Below are 17,153 nucleotides of genomic sequence, written 5' to 3'. Positions count from 1 at the left end.
CTTGTCATTGACCTTTGATCGGAAGTATTTCTATAACCAACTGCATAAAATAAGTCATCTTTCATTTTCCAAGGGACAAGTTGCGGTATCCCCCGCCCCCCCGAGACGTACAAAGTGTGTCGTTCTGGAACATAACTTTTGAACTGTGCAGCTGGGGAATCTGTTTTCTATCAGTCGTGAGCCGAAGATCCACAGCAGCCCCATGTGTTTTTCAAAGACCCTCAGAGGAAGCCTCTTAAGGCGGTGAGGGATTTCCTCTTCATCAATTCCAAATGCCCCGAGTCAAAATCTCAAAGCGATCCCCTTGATTCCTCTCTTCCTCTTTTCATTGCTTTGCTTCTTCTTGTGGATTCTTGCTGTCTCATCTCCTTAACGTCAAATATTAATGCAATCCAAAATGACTTTTTTTTCTCAGTCTTATTTTTCCAACATATGGCACCTGCTTTTCTTTTTCAGAGAATCCCTCAAACCGTCAAACCACAAGAAAAGCAAGGGAGATATTTCACTTCAACAACTGCTTTGTATGCAATCACAGTGATTTCTGTTCAAATAACCCTCTCCTCTGTCCCCTGTAATCCTTACTGTGTAATAATGGGCCAAAACAAATGCCAGAAAAAAGATAAATAAATTGAACAAAACGAAAACAGAAAGAATGGGTTTTCCAACAATATCAACTTCTTGGGGAAAACCACATAAGACTAAATGAAAGGGAGTTCTTTTCAGCGTTAGGGAGTGGGAGTATGGACACCAAATCCAGGAGGTAGGGGGCACCCACTGGTTTCGTCCTTGGTTGAAATCCAACTCCCTTTGAGAATCCAACAAAAATGTCATTTTCATTTTATTGTGGTTTTTTTTTCCCCCATATAAAAAAAGTGAGAGTGGTAACGCAACCTTTGTATTTCTCCGCTGTCTTATTCAAACAATAGGGGAAAGTTTCCAAGGAGACAGAGGAGAGGTTAGAGAAGAAAGACTTTTCTGAAAGGGCTTTGATCTGAAGCGGTAGAATATCCTTGGGCTGTTTCTGGGGTATTTACGGTTTACGATCCATTGAAAGATCTGAAAACTGATCTTAAAAAAGTATTTTACCACAAAGTGATCTTATAAAAATATGATTACGCAGTCAGATATTTTTTAGTGGTCTGCAGGATTTGTGTAGGTAATTGGTCTTTTTATAGACTCACCGTTTTTCCATTTATTACAAATAAAGTGTGGTTTATATTACATCAATTTCACGAGGAATTGTTCTATATTTTATTAGAGATGGGGCTTTTTTTGGGTAGTATTTGCTCTTTCATAACTAACTTGTTTAGTCCACCTCTATGAACCTCAAGTCTTCATTATTATTCATGGAAATGTAATTGTAACGAGGAGAGCAAAGGTCACATTTTCCCCGCATAGCAATTGGTTTTTATAATCTGACTGAAGTGCAAGTTTTTTAGGCAACATTTCTTAATAAATGAACACAGAAAACCAGAGGCTAGATATCAGGGTAAATGTACAATGCACTGCGAGTTTCAAGAACTGCTTTCATGGTTAACAATGGCTGTCTTGAAAGGTATAACAAGCACAGCAGTTTCACATTGATACAAGTCGGGAAACAGAGACATGAGAAAACTGTCTTTAAAAGGAAGTGAGCAATGAATGAAAAAGGATGGGCTGTTGTATAGATTTGACCTGGGTGACAGAGAGAGGAAGAGAGGAAATGAGACGGGAGCTGGACAGGAAATGACAGTCACTCCCGCCCAATCAAACGGCAATGTGGAACATGTGAGTGTGAGGGTAGCGCACAAACACAACTACTGTACACCGTGGGACATGTGTGTTCACAAGACCCAGCTCAATAGCTCCAAATATAAGCAGTTTAGCTCAGAACCTGGCTGTATTTTCACCTCAAATGCTGGCATATTTTGTTTTCCATAAATGCACACTCGGTACAAAATGTCCCTCTGCTTCACAAAGTTTATTGAATGTCTTCCTCTCTTTGTCCACATGTTCTGGGAGTCACATGCCATTGTCCAGAGTTATGCCGGGAGCTGCCTCCTCATCAGATGGTCTGTGTGTGTTTGTGTGCAAGACAAACTGTGGGAATAAAAGACCCACACACACAGAAAAACACAAGCATACCCTGCTATCTAATCCTCATGGGACTATTCAATCTAATAGGGTTACGTTATATCACTGACTCGTATCAAAATGAACACAAGGGCGCTGACGTAATCCGCCGTGAAGCTGACTAACAAAGACTATTTTTATGGTGAGTCAATATACAGTGACTTCCTCTTCCCCTTGAAAGGGTTACACTTTAGCTTTGTGAGATCATGCTGGAATACAAAGTGGACAATTCAGCCTATTGTACTAATTGTTAGGCAATTATACAAAAATATCCAGGTCACATTGAGGTGTGTAATGGATGAATCACTCTGGTCTTTTATTGGAGTTTTAAAATGTGATTATTCAACACATTTACAGACTTTAACTCCTCGCCCTTAAACGGGATTAAAAAACCTTCACAACGACCGTTAATCACATTTGAAGAAAACCACTTGATTCAACCTCGCCATCCACCTGCCCCCCCCCCCCACCCCAGAGACAGAAGTCAGAAATAGGCCAATGGGCTTCCTGCGTGGGTAAGCGGTGTTGACTTTAAAACACGGTGATGTCACCTGCTTCCTGGTTTCCAAAAATCCCCTGCCAGCGACTTTTAGTCAATGACCGATGGAGTCATCCCGCTCACTGGGAGCTACTCAAACACACAGGATGACTCACCGTGTGTTGAATCTGTGCATCAGGCACGCTTTACTTTTGAACATTTATATACTTTTTACAACTGTATATGCAGTAGTTATTCTTTATATACATATACTTATCTTTAAATTGCACATTCCTACTCTAACTTCTTCTGTATAAATATTCTTATTCTAATTTATTCATCTTTCATGGTTTTCATTCTAAAATGGAGCAAAGAAAAACTAATTTCCCTAAAAATATATAAATAAAGTATTCTGATTCTGATACTACAATACTCTATTCCATATTTCACTTATAATATACTTCATCTTTTATTTTAAATTGAACTATTTAATGATCAGACTCATTTTGTAAAAAAAAAAAAAATCGATGACTTTTTTTTTTTTTCCTGATTTTGTCATTTTTTGGTGTTTTCAACATTTAGTTTATCCATTTAAAAACAATAACTCTTTCTGATTAAGACAGTCTCCCAATCAAGCGTATTCCACTCTACCTTATTCTAAAGTAATTACTACTACATTATCTAACCCTTTATCTCATTAAGTCTTGTAAAACGAACCACGGCTCACCTGTTGTCAGTCGAGTGCCAGGGTACTATAGTGTAGGGGCCGGGGTGGAGCTGCATGGCAGACAGAGGGGGAGGAGGGGGGAGAGGAGGGGAGTCTGCAGGGGGGAGGCAGGGTGGAGGAGGAGGCGATGGAGGCGTGGGAGGGGGAGGGAGGGGTAACTCCGATAGCTTTGCCAGGTGCCAGGAGTTAGGCCGGATGACGGGAACGCTGCGTCTAAAAGGAGGAAGAGGAGGAGCAGAGGGTTAGGGTTGCATCACATAGGCAATCATTTCCAATAATCAATCTTAATATTGAACGCACTTTGCTTTAACAAAATGATCCATAGTTTACATTTTATTAGGCTCCTGCAATTACTAATTACCCCTGCATTCATGAGGTTTAATATGTTGTGTTTAAGAGATGATTTAACTCAACTTTAAAGTCATTTTTGAGTTTCATTACTGATTTGTTTCTTTAAATGTGTCTACCTTCATTGGTATATATGGGGTGGGCAGTATACGAGTCACACAAATGATTTCTCTATGTTTGAGGGAGTTTTTGTATCTTAAATGTAGTCGTTTCTGAGTCCAAACGGGCTTCTGACAGATTACTTGCTGCTTCTTTTGCATCAACAACCAGACATTTGGTCTGGAGGTCATTATGTCCGTCATTGGAGATTACCAGTCTGTTGGCACTGGAGGACTGATAAACATTATGGGTAACCTTGGGATTTGGCCCGAGCTTACGCTGCAGTGTTGTTGTACTGCCTGCCTTCTATATTAAAATGTCTAATATATAAAGTATAAAGGAAAGTCCTTTTCCCATGACGCCCACTTCTTTCCTTTTTATACAGTACGCCACTTTTTCCACTGTAACTTCCTCTTGTTCGACCTCTCTTAACCACCACTGAATAAACATAGTTTGGGTTTGAATGCAATGACTTCTCCAGGAAAGGCAGCTAAGAAGACATCCTTATTTTCAACCACAGTAGAGAGTGTCTCTTAGGATCAGGGCTCACATAAAACCCGGGGTCAACCAAATCTTGTGGAAACAGCGTCCTCAACATTTGTTTGGACGTCCGTTGCCATTGAAAACTCATCCGACATGTACAGTAAGTTCTCCAGTCCGATCCCAAGCCAGACATTCCATCGTATCCCATGATATTCACTAATTCCCTTACACAGACTTCCGATCCCACATGCAAGAGCCAGATTCAACTCAACCCCCTGCAAACAGTGTGAGAGTGCGAGACAGGAAGGGAAACAGAAAGAAAAAGGAGCTTCGAGCGAAGATAGAAAGAGAAAAAAGCACAGTCAGGTATACATGTGTCATTCTCAGAGTCTGAAGGGTCCATCGAGTGTTTCAGATGAACACCCAGGAGAGGAAAACTGCTGCTGGATGGAGCTAACGTACAAACCAAACAATGAAAGCTGACTTTGACTGAACTGACTTGGATCGGCTCAATTGAGATTTACTGAAACTCAAACTTGATTGAGACTTGTCTCAACTTAACTCTTACTCATCTTGGACTTCAGTTTATATTTAACAACACTCAAAATTGACTGACTTGTCTTGATTATCTTGGAGTTTAACAGCAATGAGTCAGTTTTGTCTTAACTGATTTGACACCTGATTAATGTCAAACCAGGCTTTGACTTGCGTCCATTTGCCAAGGACTCTTACTTGATATTGACTTGAAAGTTTACACATTTTGAACTGGAAATTGACTTGTTTGCTTCACACCTCTCGTCCGAAACCTGACTTGATATTGAGACTAACCTGAGTTAACTTGTCTCATTAGACTTCATAGTTGACTTGGACTTGTGTTGATTGCCTTGAGACTCAAACCTAAATTGCAATTGTTTCAGTTACTTGACTCTGACTTTTCTTGAGCTTCAACTAGATTTGAGTCCATCTATTCTTAGTGGATTTGACACGAGACTATTGTCAAACCCGGCTTAGACTTGCCTCAATTTTACGTAAGGCTCTTACTTGATATTGACTTGAAATTCAACAAGTTCTGAACTTATTTTGTTTGATTTGACACTTGACTAGTCCCAAAACATGACTTGAAAGGGAAACTCTTGAGTAAACTTGTAGACTTTATACTTGAAAAGACAAGTACTTCACCGGGACTTGTTTAGTTTTACTTTGGACTAGACTTGGTCTTCAGGCTTCACTGGGACTAGTCTGGATTGATTGATTGATTGATTGAAGATTTAAACCTAGATTGGGTTTATCTCAATTGACTCGACGGGGACCTGATTCTGTTCATTTAATACAGCTCTTAAAACCAATATGAAGAGCTCCATTGGCCAGAATGACAGAGGTTAATAAAGAGGCTTGTTCCCACTGACAGTCCTCTAAAAAGGTCTCTGGTTCAGATTCTCAAACTCAAAGTACATTTAAGAAAAGAAAACTAATATCGGACTATTCTGGGTATTTCTGAGAAACATTTGGAGGTGCAATTTTAGAAGAGGAATGCGGATCCTGGCACCGCGAGGGAAAGGAAAGGACCATTTCAGAGTATTATTGTTTATGATAAAGCAGGAGCTCGGGAACCACTTCCAAAATAAACACTCTGGTTTCCTGGTCCTCGCTCCTTGAGAAGGATTTCAATCCGAGCACACTGATTGTTCGACAATGTCCTTAAATTATTCCCTGAGAAAGTTTATGTTGACCCTGTGTGTGTGTGTGTGTGTGTGTGTGTGTGTGTGTGTGTGTGTGTGTGTGTGTGTGTGTGTGTGTGTGTGTGTTTATGACTGTGTGTGTGCAGTAATATGTGTGGGAACTGTCCAAACTCAACTAGACAAAATACCATTATCGAACCCGCCACCTCCTCTTTTTCGCGAAGGTTAGCTTTCAGAGATTGATGGCCGGGAGAATCAAAACAAACTGTGCGACGCCAAAGCGAGATGGAGAATGTATGATAACGACCAGAAAAATGCTGACGAATGTGCAACTTCAGAAAGCTACTGTACGTTTCTGTAGCCATGCAGGGGAGCTGGGGGGGAAAGCTCCTCCAAAACCACAAAACCGATCGCTGTTTTTCCAGAGCAGCGCCTGAGGGGGGTCAGCTATCATTTAAACCACACATTCGGGGATTTACAGTTAGAGGAACTGCATCTTCTACATGAAAACCTGGTTTATCCACACTGTTGTTGCAAGCAGTTTTGGGTTTTATGTGTACTGTTATGGTATACTAACACTACAAATGTGCGGAGGTTTTATTAAACAACCTTAGGACTGGTTTTATTGATCCCAGTGAGCATGATTTGCAGCCCAAAAGATGTCCAAGTAAGATATAAATGGTCTTAAAACCGATCGTTTCCTCGCTTCAATGCACAAAACCTGCATTTAGAAATGTATGGTCTTTGAAATACTGGAGCAACAAAGGTCCAATGTGTCAATCTAACCATAGAAAATACAGATTAATGAAATGGTGTTTCTTCAGGATCAACGTGGAGAAACGGACTACATTTTTAGACAAATTCAGAGCATTTGTGGGAAGTCATTTCTTCATATTTTGTCAATAAGAAGTTAAAGCAGACAAGCATCCACCATGGAAAGGATTCACTTCTGTATTTTGTAGGTGACGTTTTATTTATCATGAGGACTAAAGTCAAACATTTACGGCTAACAATCTTTCATGGTGGGTAGAGAAAGGCTTCCAAAGCCTTTGTCACGGCTCCTAAAGTGTCTCTACTCTTTATTGGACTCAGGATACGAACCAAAGTACGGCTGTCCCTTTGAGGAACCAAGTCCACTATCAACTCTAAAGGTTGTTAATACATTCATCCAGAGAATTCCCCTCTTTTCTGTCCTGACACCCAGTGGGCTACCTGTCTCAGCGAGGGCCAAATAGGAATCACATGAATCATTTTACTCAGAATTCGCTGGCATCTGCGAGGCTACAACCCGTCCTTGACGTAGAAACCGAGATAATGAGTAAATCGCTGTTGTGGTGTCGCTGCGACCGCAAACCCAACCAGAAATCCAATCAGGTTTACAGACATGGGAAGATTCTATTTATAAATATATTCTCAGGGTTGTTCAGATCAGCTTAAACTGATGTGCAAAAAAGACTGCATGAAACAGGACAACAGAAGAGGCAAAAATGGACACAAATGACAAGAAAGAAAGCAGTCAAAGGCTGAGAAATTATGTATTCTCTTGGTCTTGCAGCTCTGAATGCGCCTCTATGAAAGGATCTGCTGGAATGTCCCACTTAATGGTCAGAAACTGCAACAGCTGACTGATACCACAAAGGTCAGCACGCATAATCTGAGTCACACACACACACACACAGTCTCAATACAGTACAGAACGAATGCCAGACAGGCAGCCAGACAAATAGATTTGGACTCTACACAGTCACACAGATAAGGAGAGAAAGGTTGCAAACACATCACTTCCAGGGCAGAGGAAAGTTTGTGAGTAAGACGAGGAAAAGTTTCTGTATGATTTGTAAAAAGGGAGCAACAAACCCTGACGGAGTAAATAGACGAATGGCGAACTTTAAAAGAGAATATATCAATACTAAACTGAGGTTGAGCTTCAGCAAAGACCTACCTGACTTCGTAGGCTGAAGCATTCGCTGTCAAACTGATCCCAGCATCCCTGATATAAAGAGGTGATCTTCTGCATTAAAACACGCCGAGACATCGACACGGACTGATCTAAATCCTTAAGTTCTCCGAGAATAAATCGCTTCCTCTTGCGTCTGTTGAGGTGAGAGAATCAGGTGGTCTCCGAGACTCCGTATAAAGTGTCTGGGAGCTGAGGTCCATCTGAAGAAGTAAAGCCACAAACAGCGTCTGACCAAGAGGGAAAAACCAAGCGACGATGCTCACATCCCTTCTCCCTCCTTTTCCTCTCTTCCTCCTCCCTCGATCCTCTTGCTGGAAGACAAAACATAGCTATTGCTCCCTCCTGCACTCTCCACATTTCTCTCTCTCTCTCTCCCACCCCTCTCTCTCATTCTCTCCCTGCCTCTCTCGCCCCCTCTCAGGCAGGATGTGCGATTCAGTGGGAGAGGAAGTATTGTGCAGGGTAGATAAAGTGGTGCAAGGCTGCTAAAATAATACCCAGAATTCCACACTGTTATTGTTTGACGGGGGGAAAAATGCAGAGGTACTTCCTCCTTGTGTGTGTGTGTGTGTGTGTGTGTGTGTGTGTTAGCGTGCACGTGTGTTTGCAGAGCATGAAAAAGAGATCGAAGGAGCAAAGAAAGCAGAGACTGTTGGACAGACAAGGGGGCTTTTTTCCACTTTGGGCCGAGACACGAGAAAAACAAAGTGTGGTGAAAGAAGGGGAATATCGGAGATGAGGGGGGGTCTGCAGGACAGCAGTCTCAGGAATAATTATAGACATAAAGCAATACCAGGAGAGGAAACTTTTATCACTCTCCTTATCGCTGGGATTTATTTATTTAGGCTAGGAATGTTATTAAAGGAATTGTAGCGCACAACGACTGATAACAACCATTGTTTTCCGGGCAATTAAAACCTATTGCGGGAATCAAATCTGACACAGGACCCGCGACCTTTTGTAAAAGACCTCTTACATCTTTCCTGTTAACAGATGTCACTTTTTAAACAGGAAATCTGTCACGAAATTAAATGCAGCTTTGAAAAAAATCAATAAAAAACAAGTTGAAAAAACGTTGCTCTTCTTTTGTGCATCTTAAAAACCCGTATCACACACCCCCCCTCCCCCTCCCACATCCATTTCAAGATCCTTCTCCTCACCTACAAAGCCCTCCATCACCAGGCGCCCTCCTACCTCACAGACCTGCTCCATCGCCACACAAAAACCTCCTCAGACCCCCTCCCTCTGGACCTCACGTGACTTCTTTTCAGAACTGAGTTTTGTGTATTTTAAAATGTGTTGTTTGTATGATTGTTTACCCTGTAAGTGTCTTTGAGTTTCCAGAAAAGCGCTCTATAAATAAAATGAATTATTGTTGTTGTTGTTTACTTTTTTCCCCTTAATCATTTACTCCATAACATGTGAAAAAGGTGACAAATTCCCAATTATGTAAAATTGGGAGGAGCAGCAAATCGCTTTTTTGGCCGGTAACAAGACTGAAAGTGTCCGCTATTGTCAACTGATTACTTAAAAATGAATTTGAGAAATCTCCTGCAAACCTCTAAGGAAGTTTTAGGAAGAAATGTCCCATTCTTACCAAATATCCATGCAGTAGTTTTGCTTTCGCCTTGTTATCCATGCATTCATAAATGAGCACTTAAAGCCTAATGATAAACTCAGAGTGAAGATCCAACTGTAGCTGCTTCACCTCAATGAAACCTTTCAAGCTAAAACATGAAAGGTAAACACACATTTACGCAGCTTAGCATTTAGGGTTGGAGTGTAGCGACTCACGGACCTGAACCCCGCAGAGCAGGGAGAGAGGTGTGAGTGTCCCACATCAACTTGGTTGAAGTTTAACAAACCTCACAACAGCACACACTTAATAACCCTCAGAGACCCTCAGCGGGCTTCAAAGGATTTCCTGGAGACTTGTATCTCCTGCAGACTCCACCGGGATCTGTGTGTGTGTGTGTGTGTGTGTGTGTGTGTGTGTGTGTGTGTGTGTGTGTGAGAGAGAGAGAGTTATATACATGTATGTGAGCAAATTCCTTACATTCCCTCTGTTTCCTTCAGATAGGTGAAGGGTTAACCATTCTAGAAAGCCCAAACAACCTCACCACCCCCCCCCCCCCCGCGGTCCATTTGTCTTTGCCTGCAATCAGCCCCAATTTGTTTGCTTTATACGTGTGTGTGTGTGTGTGTGTGTGTGTGTGTGTGTGTGTGTGTATGCATGCACTCAATCAGACCCGTTTGTTTGCCTTCCTAAAAGGCCTTCATCACATTGATTATGGATTTCTGTATGACCCACACACACACACACACACACACTTGTAGACATGCTTTCATGCATACACACACACCTGTAGACTCTCTCACACACACACACACACACACACACACACACACTTTTTGACATACCAGGTAATCAGTACAGTGAGACTCGGCTCAGACCAGCCGTCGATGGCAGGAAGGGTGAAGTCCACTTCAGCATCTGCAGCACAATGCGCTGTTTGTTACTGCTGTGTGTGTGTGTGTGTGTGTGTGTGTGTGTGTGTGTGTGTGTGTGTGTGTCTAATCAGTGATCTTCTTCGTATTTCATGCAAGACAATCAAGAAAAAGTGTTTTTTTTAAAGCAATGTTCCCAAAAACTTGGAGGAAAGATAGATAATGTCCCATCAGTCGTAAGTGGAAAAGACAGCTTGAATAAATCTGTTCATTAACTGATTACTGCCGTCTTTAAGGAATGTTTTTCAATGGCAGTAATTTGTACAATATCTGCAGCCATAAAAGAATTATAATAAAAGAACTGAAACTGCAAGAAGTTTTGAAAGAATGGAATAAAAGAGCTTGAGAGAAGTCATTTAAAGTGTCAGCTGATTCAAAATAAATGGATTCAGCTGTAACCAGTTCCTCCGCATCACCTACTGACCCCGCTGCTCAAAGAGGAAGCGTTTACCTCGCATTCCGGTGCAAATGTGAAACTATTCTGACTCTATTTGAGGCAATATACAAGCATGTGGGGTCTGGAGACAATTTTTTGACTCAATAATCGAATAAGGAGTGAGACCAAAGGGTTAAATGGAATCTCCTCTCTTAACGTCCCGGTTCCATTAACACAGAAACATCTTTTTAGCATGTGTGTGTCCAAGCTGGCCTCCAGGAATTCAGATCTGACTGAGAACACCACTCAGGGTGGGTGTGTGTGTGTGTGTGTGTGTGTGTGTGTGTGTGTGTGTGTGTGTGTGTGTGTGTAGTTTCATGTATCACAGAGTCGCAGTTTAATGGTCCAGTTAATAAAATCCAGGCCAGAGGAGACAGATAAACTGTAGCAGACCACACGCAGAGAGGACAGAAAAGCTGACTCACAGACAAAGACACAGACACACACACACACACACACACATTGTTTGGTATCCTAACCGCAGACAGCTTGATTGGCAAAATACACACACACAATGGCCATCAGTAATGCCACAGACAAGGTAAGATTTTTATGGTTCATTTTGACAAAAGACAAAGAAAGATGAACATTTTCTGACAAGCTTTTCTTTTGAACCACTATTTCTGCTCATCCTGCTAAAACACACACACACACACACACACACACACACACACACACACACACACACACACACACACACACACACACACACACACACACACACACACACACACACACACACAATTTCCTTTTTCTATCCACAATGCCGATATTTCACCCCAACCAGCGTCACAACCAAAATCATTTTCAGACGCCTGACCCTAATCAAACCCAGAATGCTTTATATATAACAATATATGTGTGTGTGTGTGTGTGTGTGTGGAAGAGCTATTGAGGAATGCAAGGAATGTCTATTGTTTAGTTCGGGAAGGAGTGATGGGGGGGGCATTGTGTTTCATGGTTCTTGGCACCGCAGACCTCAGTCCTGCCAGGGTCTCCAGGGACACTGTGGTACAAAGAAATCAAACAACGGGATGTGTGTGTGTGTGTGTGTGTGTGTGTGGTGTGTGTGTACTTTGCCAATCAATCTGTCTGCGGTTAGGATCCCAAACAATCATATGGATGCATCTGTGTGTGTGTGTGTGTGTGTGTGTGTGTGTGTGTGTGTGTGTGTGTGTGTGTGTGTGTGTGTGTGTGTGTTGTGTCTGAAACAAGTAAGAAAAGCAGAACTAGACGAGCGACTCGGCATATTCACGGGGATGGAGGATGAACTCTTTCAGGAAAAAGATCAAAACAAATGATTCAAATGAAGAACAAACAAACAAACAAGCAAACAAACAAACAGCGGAGCAACAACACGGACGACTGAAACAGAGCGGAGCCACAGAATCTACCAGAATCTAAATATTTTGCAGCTTAGTTTGGGCTGCTTATTAAAATGTGACAAACAAGCAGACATGCGGGGAACAGATATGAGACCAGGGCTCTGTTTGAAAAACTAAAACCGACTCCATATCACAACAGAACAATATTTAGAACGATGGTTTACTTTGAGGAATACCCAAGACAAATATCGACCAAAAAGGAACATTTTGGCTTATTTTGAAGCAGTTTGTTTTCATTCGCAGCTCCTTTTGGTTGTTGTTTTTGGATTTGAATGTAAAAATGAAAGTATCTGTAACGGCTAAACAAATAAATCAAATTGCAAAACTTCACTTAACTAAAACTGACGCTGGGGCACCGGAAAGCGAACCCTAACGCAGGTAAATAGTCCAGGCAAGAACGTCGAGTCTGTCAATAACACACACACACACATGCAGATCAATGGTTTCACTGGTGCCTTTCCTGTAGCTTATCCTATGTTCCAAAAAAATCTACGAGTTCCAAAAACCCGCCTTCAAAATAAAAGCATGAAGAATGACTTTAATTAACTGAAATAATTACACTAAATAATAACACATTTATAGCAAGAACATATATATCAACCATTCATAACAAATCGATATGTAGCTCAAACTGTATCCAATAACTACAAAGGACAGTATTTCCCCAAGGTCACACTGCTGTACTTGTAATTGAAGCACATAAAATGGGAATACCCAACTACACTGCATTGTAGTTTTCTTTAAAAACAAGCAGCCTTACAGGAAATATGACATCTAAAACCGGGAATGATGTCTTTAATAAATATACACATTATCTACCCTGAATTTGGTGCCAGCTTTCAATAGTTTTGGAGAGGATTTTGTGATAAACAACTTAAACATCCACCTGGATTCATCGTGTTCTTATTTATAGACACGTGCATTTTCCAGCAGTTGGACGACCTATGTTTTAATCTACTATATTTTAATTTCACATCTATTGCACGTCATCCCTCCTCTGTTGCTCTCTGCATTTTCTTCCATTATCCCCCCGTTAACTGTGGGGCTTCTTCGATGTGAGGGTGAAAGGACAGGCTGTGGTATTCTGTATAAACTGTAAAGCCCCCTGAGTCAAATGTCAAATGTGTGATATTCCGCTCCCTAAATCAACTTTGATTGCTTAATTGATTGACGAGGCACTGGACATTTTATCCAGCAAATGCATGACTTATTTCATCTCATCGTCTCAATAAATAAGCGATAAACCAACGAGAGGTTCGGCAGAGCAGGGTTTCTGTCCCGATGTACCCCCTGTTACTGTTTCCTGCTGTTTGTCTGACCCGTCGCAAAACATCAGAAGGGGTTTTTCTACCTAAATCTTTCCCTTTCTAACCCACATTCCCTGTTTCCATTCTTTCATCTCCTCCTCCCCGTCCAGCTCTTGGCAGGACAAATGTTTAGTCAGTGAGTAACGGAGATAAAAGAGCGAGCTCAGATGAAAGGTCCCGTTAACCCGGACAAAACATCCAACGTGATATCAGCCTCTCTTGTCATTACCATTTTAAGTTCCTTCTGTTCACCGCTGCCACGTACCTCCAGTCTGTGGATCCCTGCTGCTCTGTAATCTGACGGATTCTTGTTTGGATTTGCTCCTGAATTTGAGACACTTACTTACAAAGTGAGATTGCTATGGTTTGTAGGAAGTGACTTTAAACAAAGCTGCACTAAAGGATTTGTTTGACAAGCGATGAGTTTTCTCAGGTTTTGCATACATTTAGAGGCAGAAAACAAAGGGAAGTGGCAATTTTAAGACATAGATCCATTCCCATTGTGTTGTTTTCTTAGCATTGTGCATTGCAAATGTACTGTAAACACTTAAGACGCAAGAACACAAGACTGGGACAACCAGACAGACAAAACGAGACATTTCTAATGAATTATATTAGTTTTCGTGACAGATTGACCCGACCTGACTCGACTTTTGGCCCTTTCCCAATGGTGTCTTGTTCCTAAATCCATTCTCATGTTAAGGAAGTCGTTGTCTAGGTTTGGTGACCTTGTGTAAGGTATTGAAAAATGCTAAATCATCTCAGACGGCTGCAGATAAGTGCCTCCTTTTCACTTGTTAGTTGACTTTTTATAGAGGTACAAATGCTCAAGACTAAAAAAGCTGAAATCCTAAATGAGGGTCAGAGAAAAAAAGCAGACATCTGGATGATGAAAAATATTGAAACTCTTGAGTCTGTTGGGTAAACATGATGCTGGAGCTAGCAGCCAGTTAGCTTAGCTTAGCATACAGACTGGAAACAGAGGGGAAAACTAGCCTGGCTTTTTCTAAAGGAGATCAAATCCACCAACGAGCGACTCTGAAGCTCACGGATTAACCCGACGTATCTTGTTTGGTTAATCTGTGCAAAAAACCAAGTCTTAAAACAATACATCGCATTCACAAACCGCGTCTTTTCACCAACGCATTCAAATCCAAGCTGGACAGGAAGTACAATGGGGGGGGGGAAACAGGAAATGATCCTCAAGCTGCGGAATGTCCTCCTGCCTCTTCCCTGGCCACACACACACACACACACACACACACACACACACACACACACACACACACACACACACACACACACACACACACACACACACACACACACACACACACACACACACACACACACACACACATAGGATCTAACAAAAGGTCGGGGAAAACAGGAAGTAGTATAGAAGGAACATTTCCAGGTCAAGCCAACAAAAACATCCCCAAACATTCTTTCCCTTTCCAGAAATATATTGGAAAAATCATCACTTAAAAACAATCCTGTAAAAGATGTTCTGGGACGAAAATACCTGCGCTGTTTCGCTGAGAGGTCACACACTTCTTGGAGGTTCAGCAAAACAAATGGGTGCCTCAGCAATAAAGAGTAGACACGGAACGGTACGTACAGTAAGGGGACGTGATTTGTCATAAATGCCACGTTCACTGCTCTACTGCACAATTCAGTATTCGGTTACTCGTTTTATAGCATAATGACATCCACTTTTAGTTATATGGGAGTTTAATTGTCTAAATTCCATCAAATATACATGTATTTGTGTTGTTTTCCATCCCTTTAACCACTTCTATTTGCTCCATAACGTAATTTTTTGACAATTATTTAGCTTATATCTATACTGCAGTTCTCAAACCCCGCCTTCAAAATAAAAGCATAAAGAATTACTTTAATTAACTTAAACATTTACACTAAATAATAATACATTTACAGCTAGAAAATACATATTAAACAAATCAATACAGTATCTAATAACTAAAAGGTACAGTATTTCCCCAAGGTCACACTTCTGTACTTGTAATAAAAGTATGCAAGTGCATGTTTGATGACAGTGGGTGTCTTAATTTCCCTTTAGGAGGGTCAGCAGGCTTGTTAAAATACCCATAAAGCATCACTCCGTACACACTGTTATCCTAACCCTCCACCTACGTTATAAGTAGGGCAGTAAATTCCTGCGGTTTGCCAAATTTAACCTTCAATTCTGCTCTTTTTTTAGCAGAACACAACACAGATACTCCAATATATTTCATATAAAGAATGAACAATGAAGCGAAGGATGCTGGGAACACTCATACACGTCCAGAGCGTGAAAATGTTGGGACAGGAATTAAAGAAAAGACACGTCAGAATCAAACGCTTTGCAATTCATCTCCTTGTTACCGTAATGGAAACCCGTCAAACACAAAACCCCCGTTTATAAAGTCCTTAAAATTCTCCGTATCAAAGCAGAGAAGTCGCACAAAAGCCCCATTTTCCAACCGCTGCTCCTCGCCAACTCCACGTTTCCTTCCTTACATCATATATAATTAAATCCACCGTGAACATTTTCCTTGACTCCCTGTATTTATTCATTACTGTACACGGGGAACCCAAGTGACTCACTTCCCCACGTTTCCAAGACAAGCACATGCAGCCGAGTCTCCGTCTGAGTTCAGGTTAAGTGAGTTTTAATTGAGCTTAGAATAACACACACGGGCGCTTCTCAAACTTACTAAACGACGTGAACTCGTGTGCGCGCACATATAACAACATATGAAAGGTGGAGAGCCTCCAGCTCGGCAGAAACGCAGACATCTGGTTGGCAGGCGGGCGTCTTTTGGAGACCAGGTGGGGAGGAACGAGGGCACCGAAGAAAGAGCGGGAGAGCCTAGTTTCGGTGATGCCAACATCCAATAATATGCAATATAATGGGCTGACGGCGGGGCCATTCAAAGGCAGTTTTAAACTTGTTTAACTGAAGCAAAGTGACAACAAAAATTGCTGTTTTAACAAGTGGATTTTTTCTGAAATGTCCTTTTTTAAGCATGATGAAATGTGTTTGTAATTTCCTCACAAACGCTACACCTCTTTCACTCTTGTGTTTACGGTTTGTTTTTGCACTAAAGTGGTCCAAAATCCACTTATTTAAGACAAGAATCATACCAAACATCCACACACACACACACACACACACACACACACACACACACCCACATAGAAGTTAGGAAAGTGCATTGCCTGCAGGTGGGACAAATGTCTAAACTGTGACGGCTAATAGCTTCATTTCCTGTTGCTGCAAATCATGTCAAAATACTTACTCCTGCTTTCTGTAGTTAGGACTGGAAGTGCATGGATATTAATGTGGGTTTCATAAGGATTGGGCAGAACTGTGTCAAAGAAATAAGAAAACTTGAGTCTAAGTGGCGTGTTTGGCTGCTGAGACGTTGTTTTATGGATAAATGACGTAAAAAAAGGCACTACTTTTTGTGGTGAAGCTGTTTCTAATAAAGGTTCTCATTCGGTTTTGTTTGCCGCCGTTTAAACCAATTAGGTGATTTCAGCCTCCGTCAAACACACCAGGGTTGGGTTTTTTTTGTTGTTCTATTAATAAAACGAACCCAGAACGTCAGAAGAAGAAACATGC

General features: G+C 41.4%; 1 protein-coding gene across 2 annotated transcripts in view; it reads right to left on the bottom strand.

Moving 5' to 3' along the window:
- The window catches only part of shroom4 (shroom family member 4), a 55,698-nt gene that overhangs the window by 14,957 nt on the left and 23,588 nt on the right, over positions 1-17,153 (bottom strand). Inside the window, exons 1-2 of one of the 2 annotated variants that reach the window (XM_063900758.1) lie at positions 7,869-8,221; positions 3,318-3,530 (exon numbers count right to left, since the gene is read on the bottom strand). In XM_063900758.1, the coding sequence (XP_063756828.1) occupies positions 3,318-3,373 (56 nt within the window). In that variant the 5' untranslated portion in view covers positions 3,374-3,530; positions 7,869-8,221. Of the gene's footprint in view, positions 1-3,317; positions 3,531-7,868; positions 8,222-17,153 lie in introns of those variants that run through there. The other variant, XM_063900759.1, reaches the window with a different exon arrangement.

The sequence above is a fragment of the Eleginops maclovinus genome, chromosome 14 (genome assembly GCF_036324505.1).
Source record: "Eleginops maclovinus isolate JMC-PN-2008 ecotype Puerto Natales chromosome 14, JC_Emac_rtc_rv5, whole genome shotgun sequence".
NCBI classification, from domain to species: domain Eukaryota; kingdom Metazoa; phylum Chordata; class Actinopteri; order Perciformes; family Eleginopidae; genus Eleginops; species Eleginops maclovinus.
The sequence above is the reverse complement of the archived record's forward strand: the minus strand, read 5'-3'. Positions and strand labels throughout refer to the sequence as shown.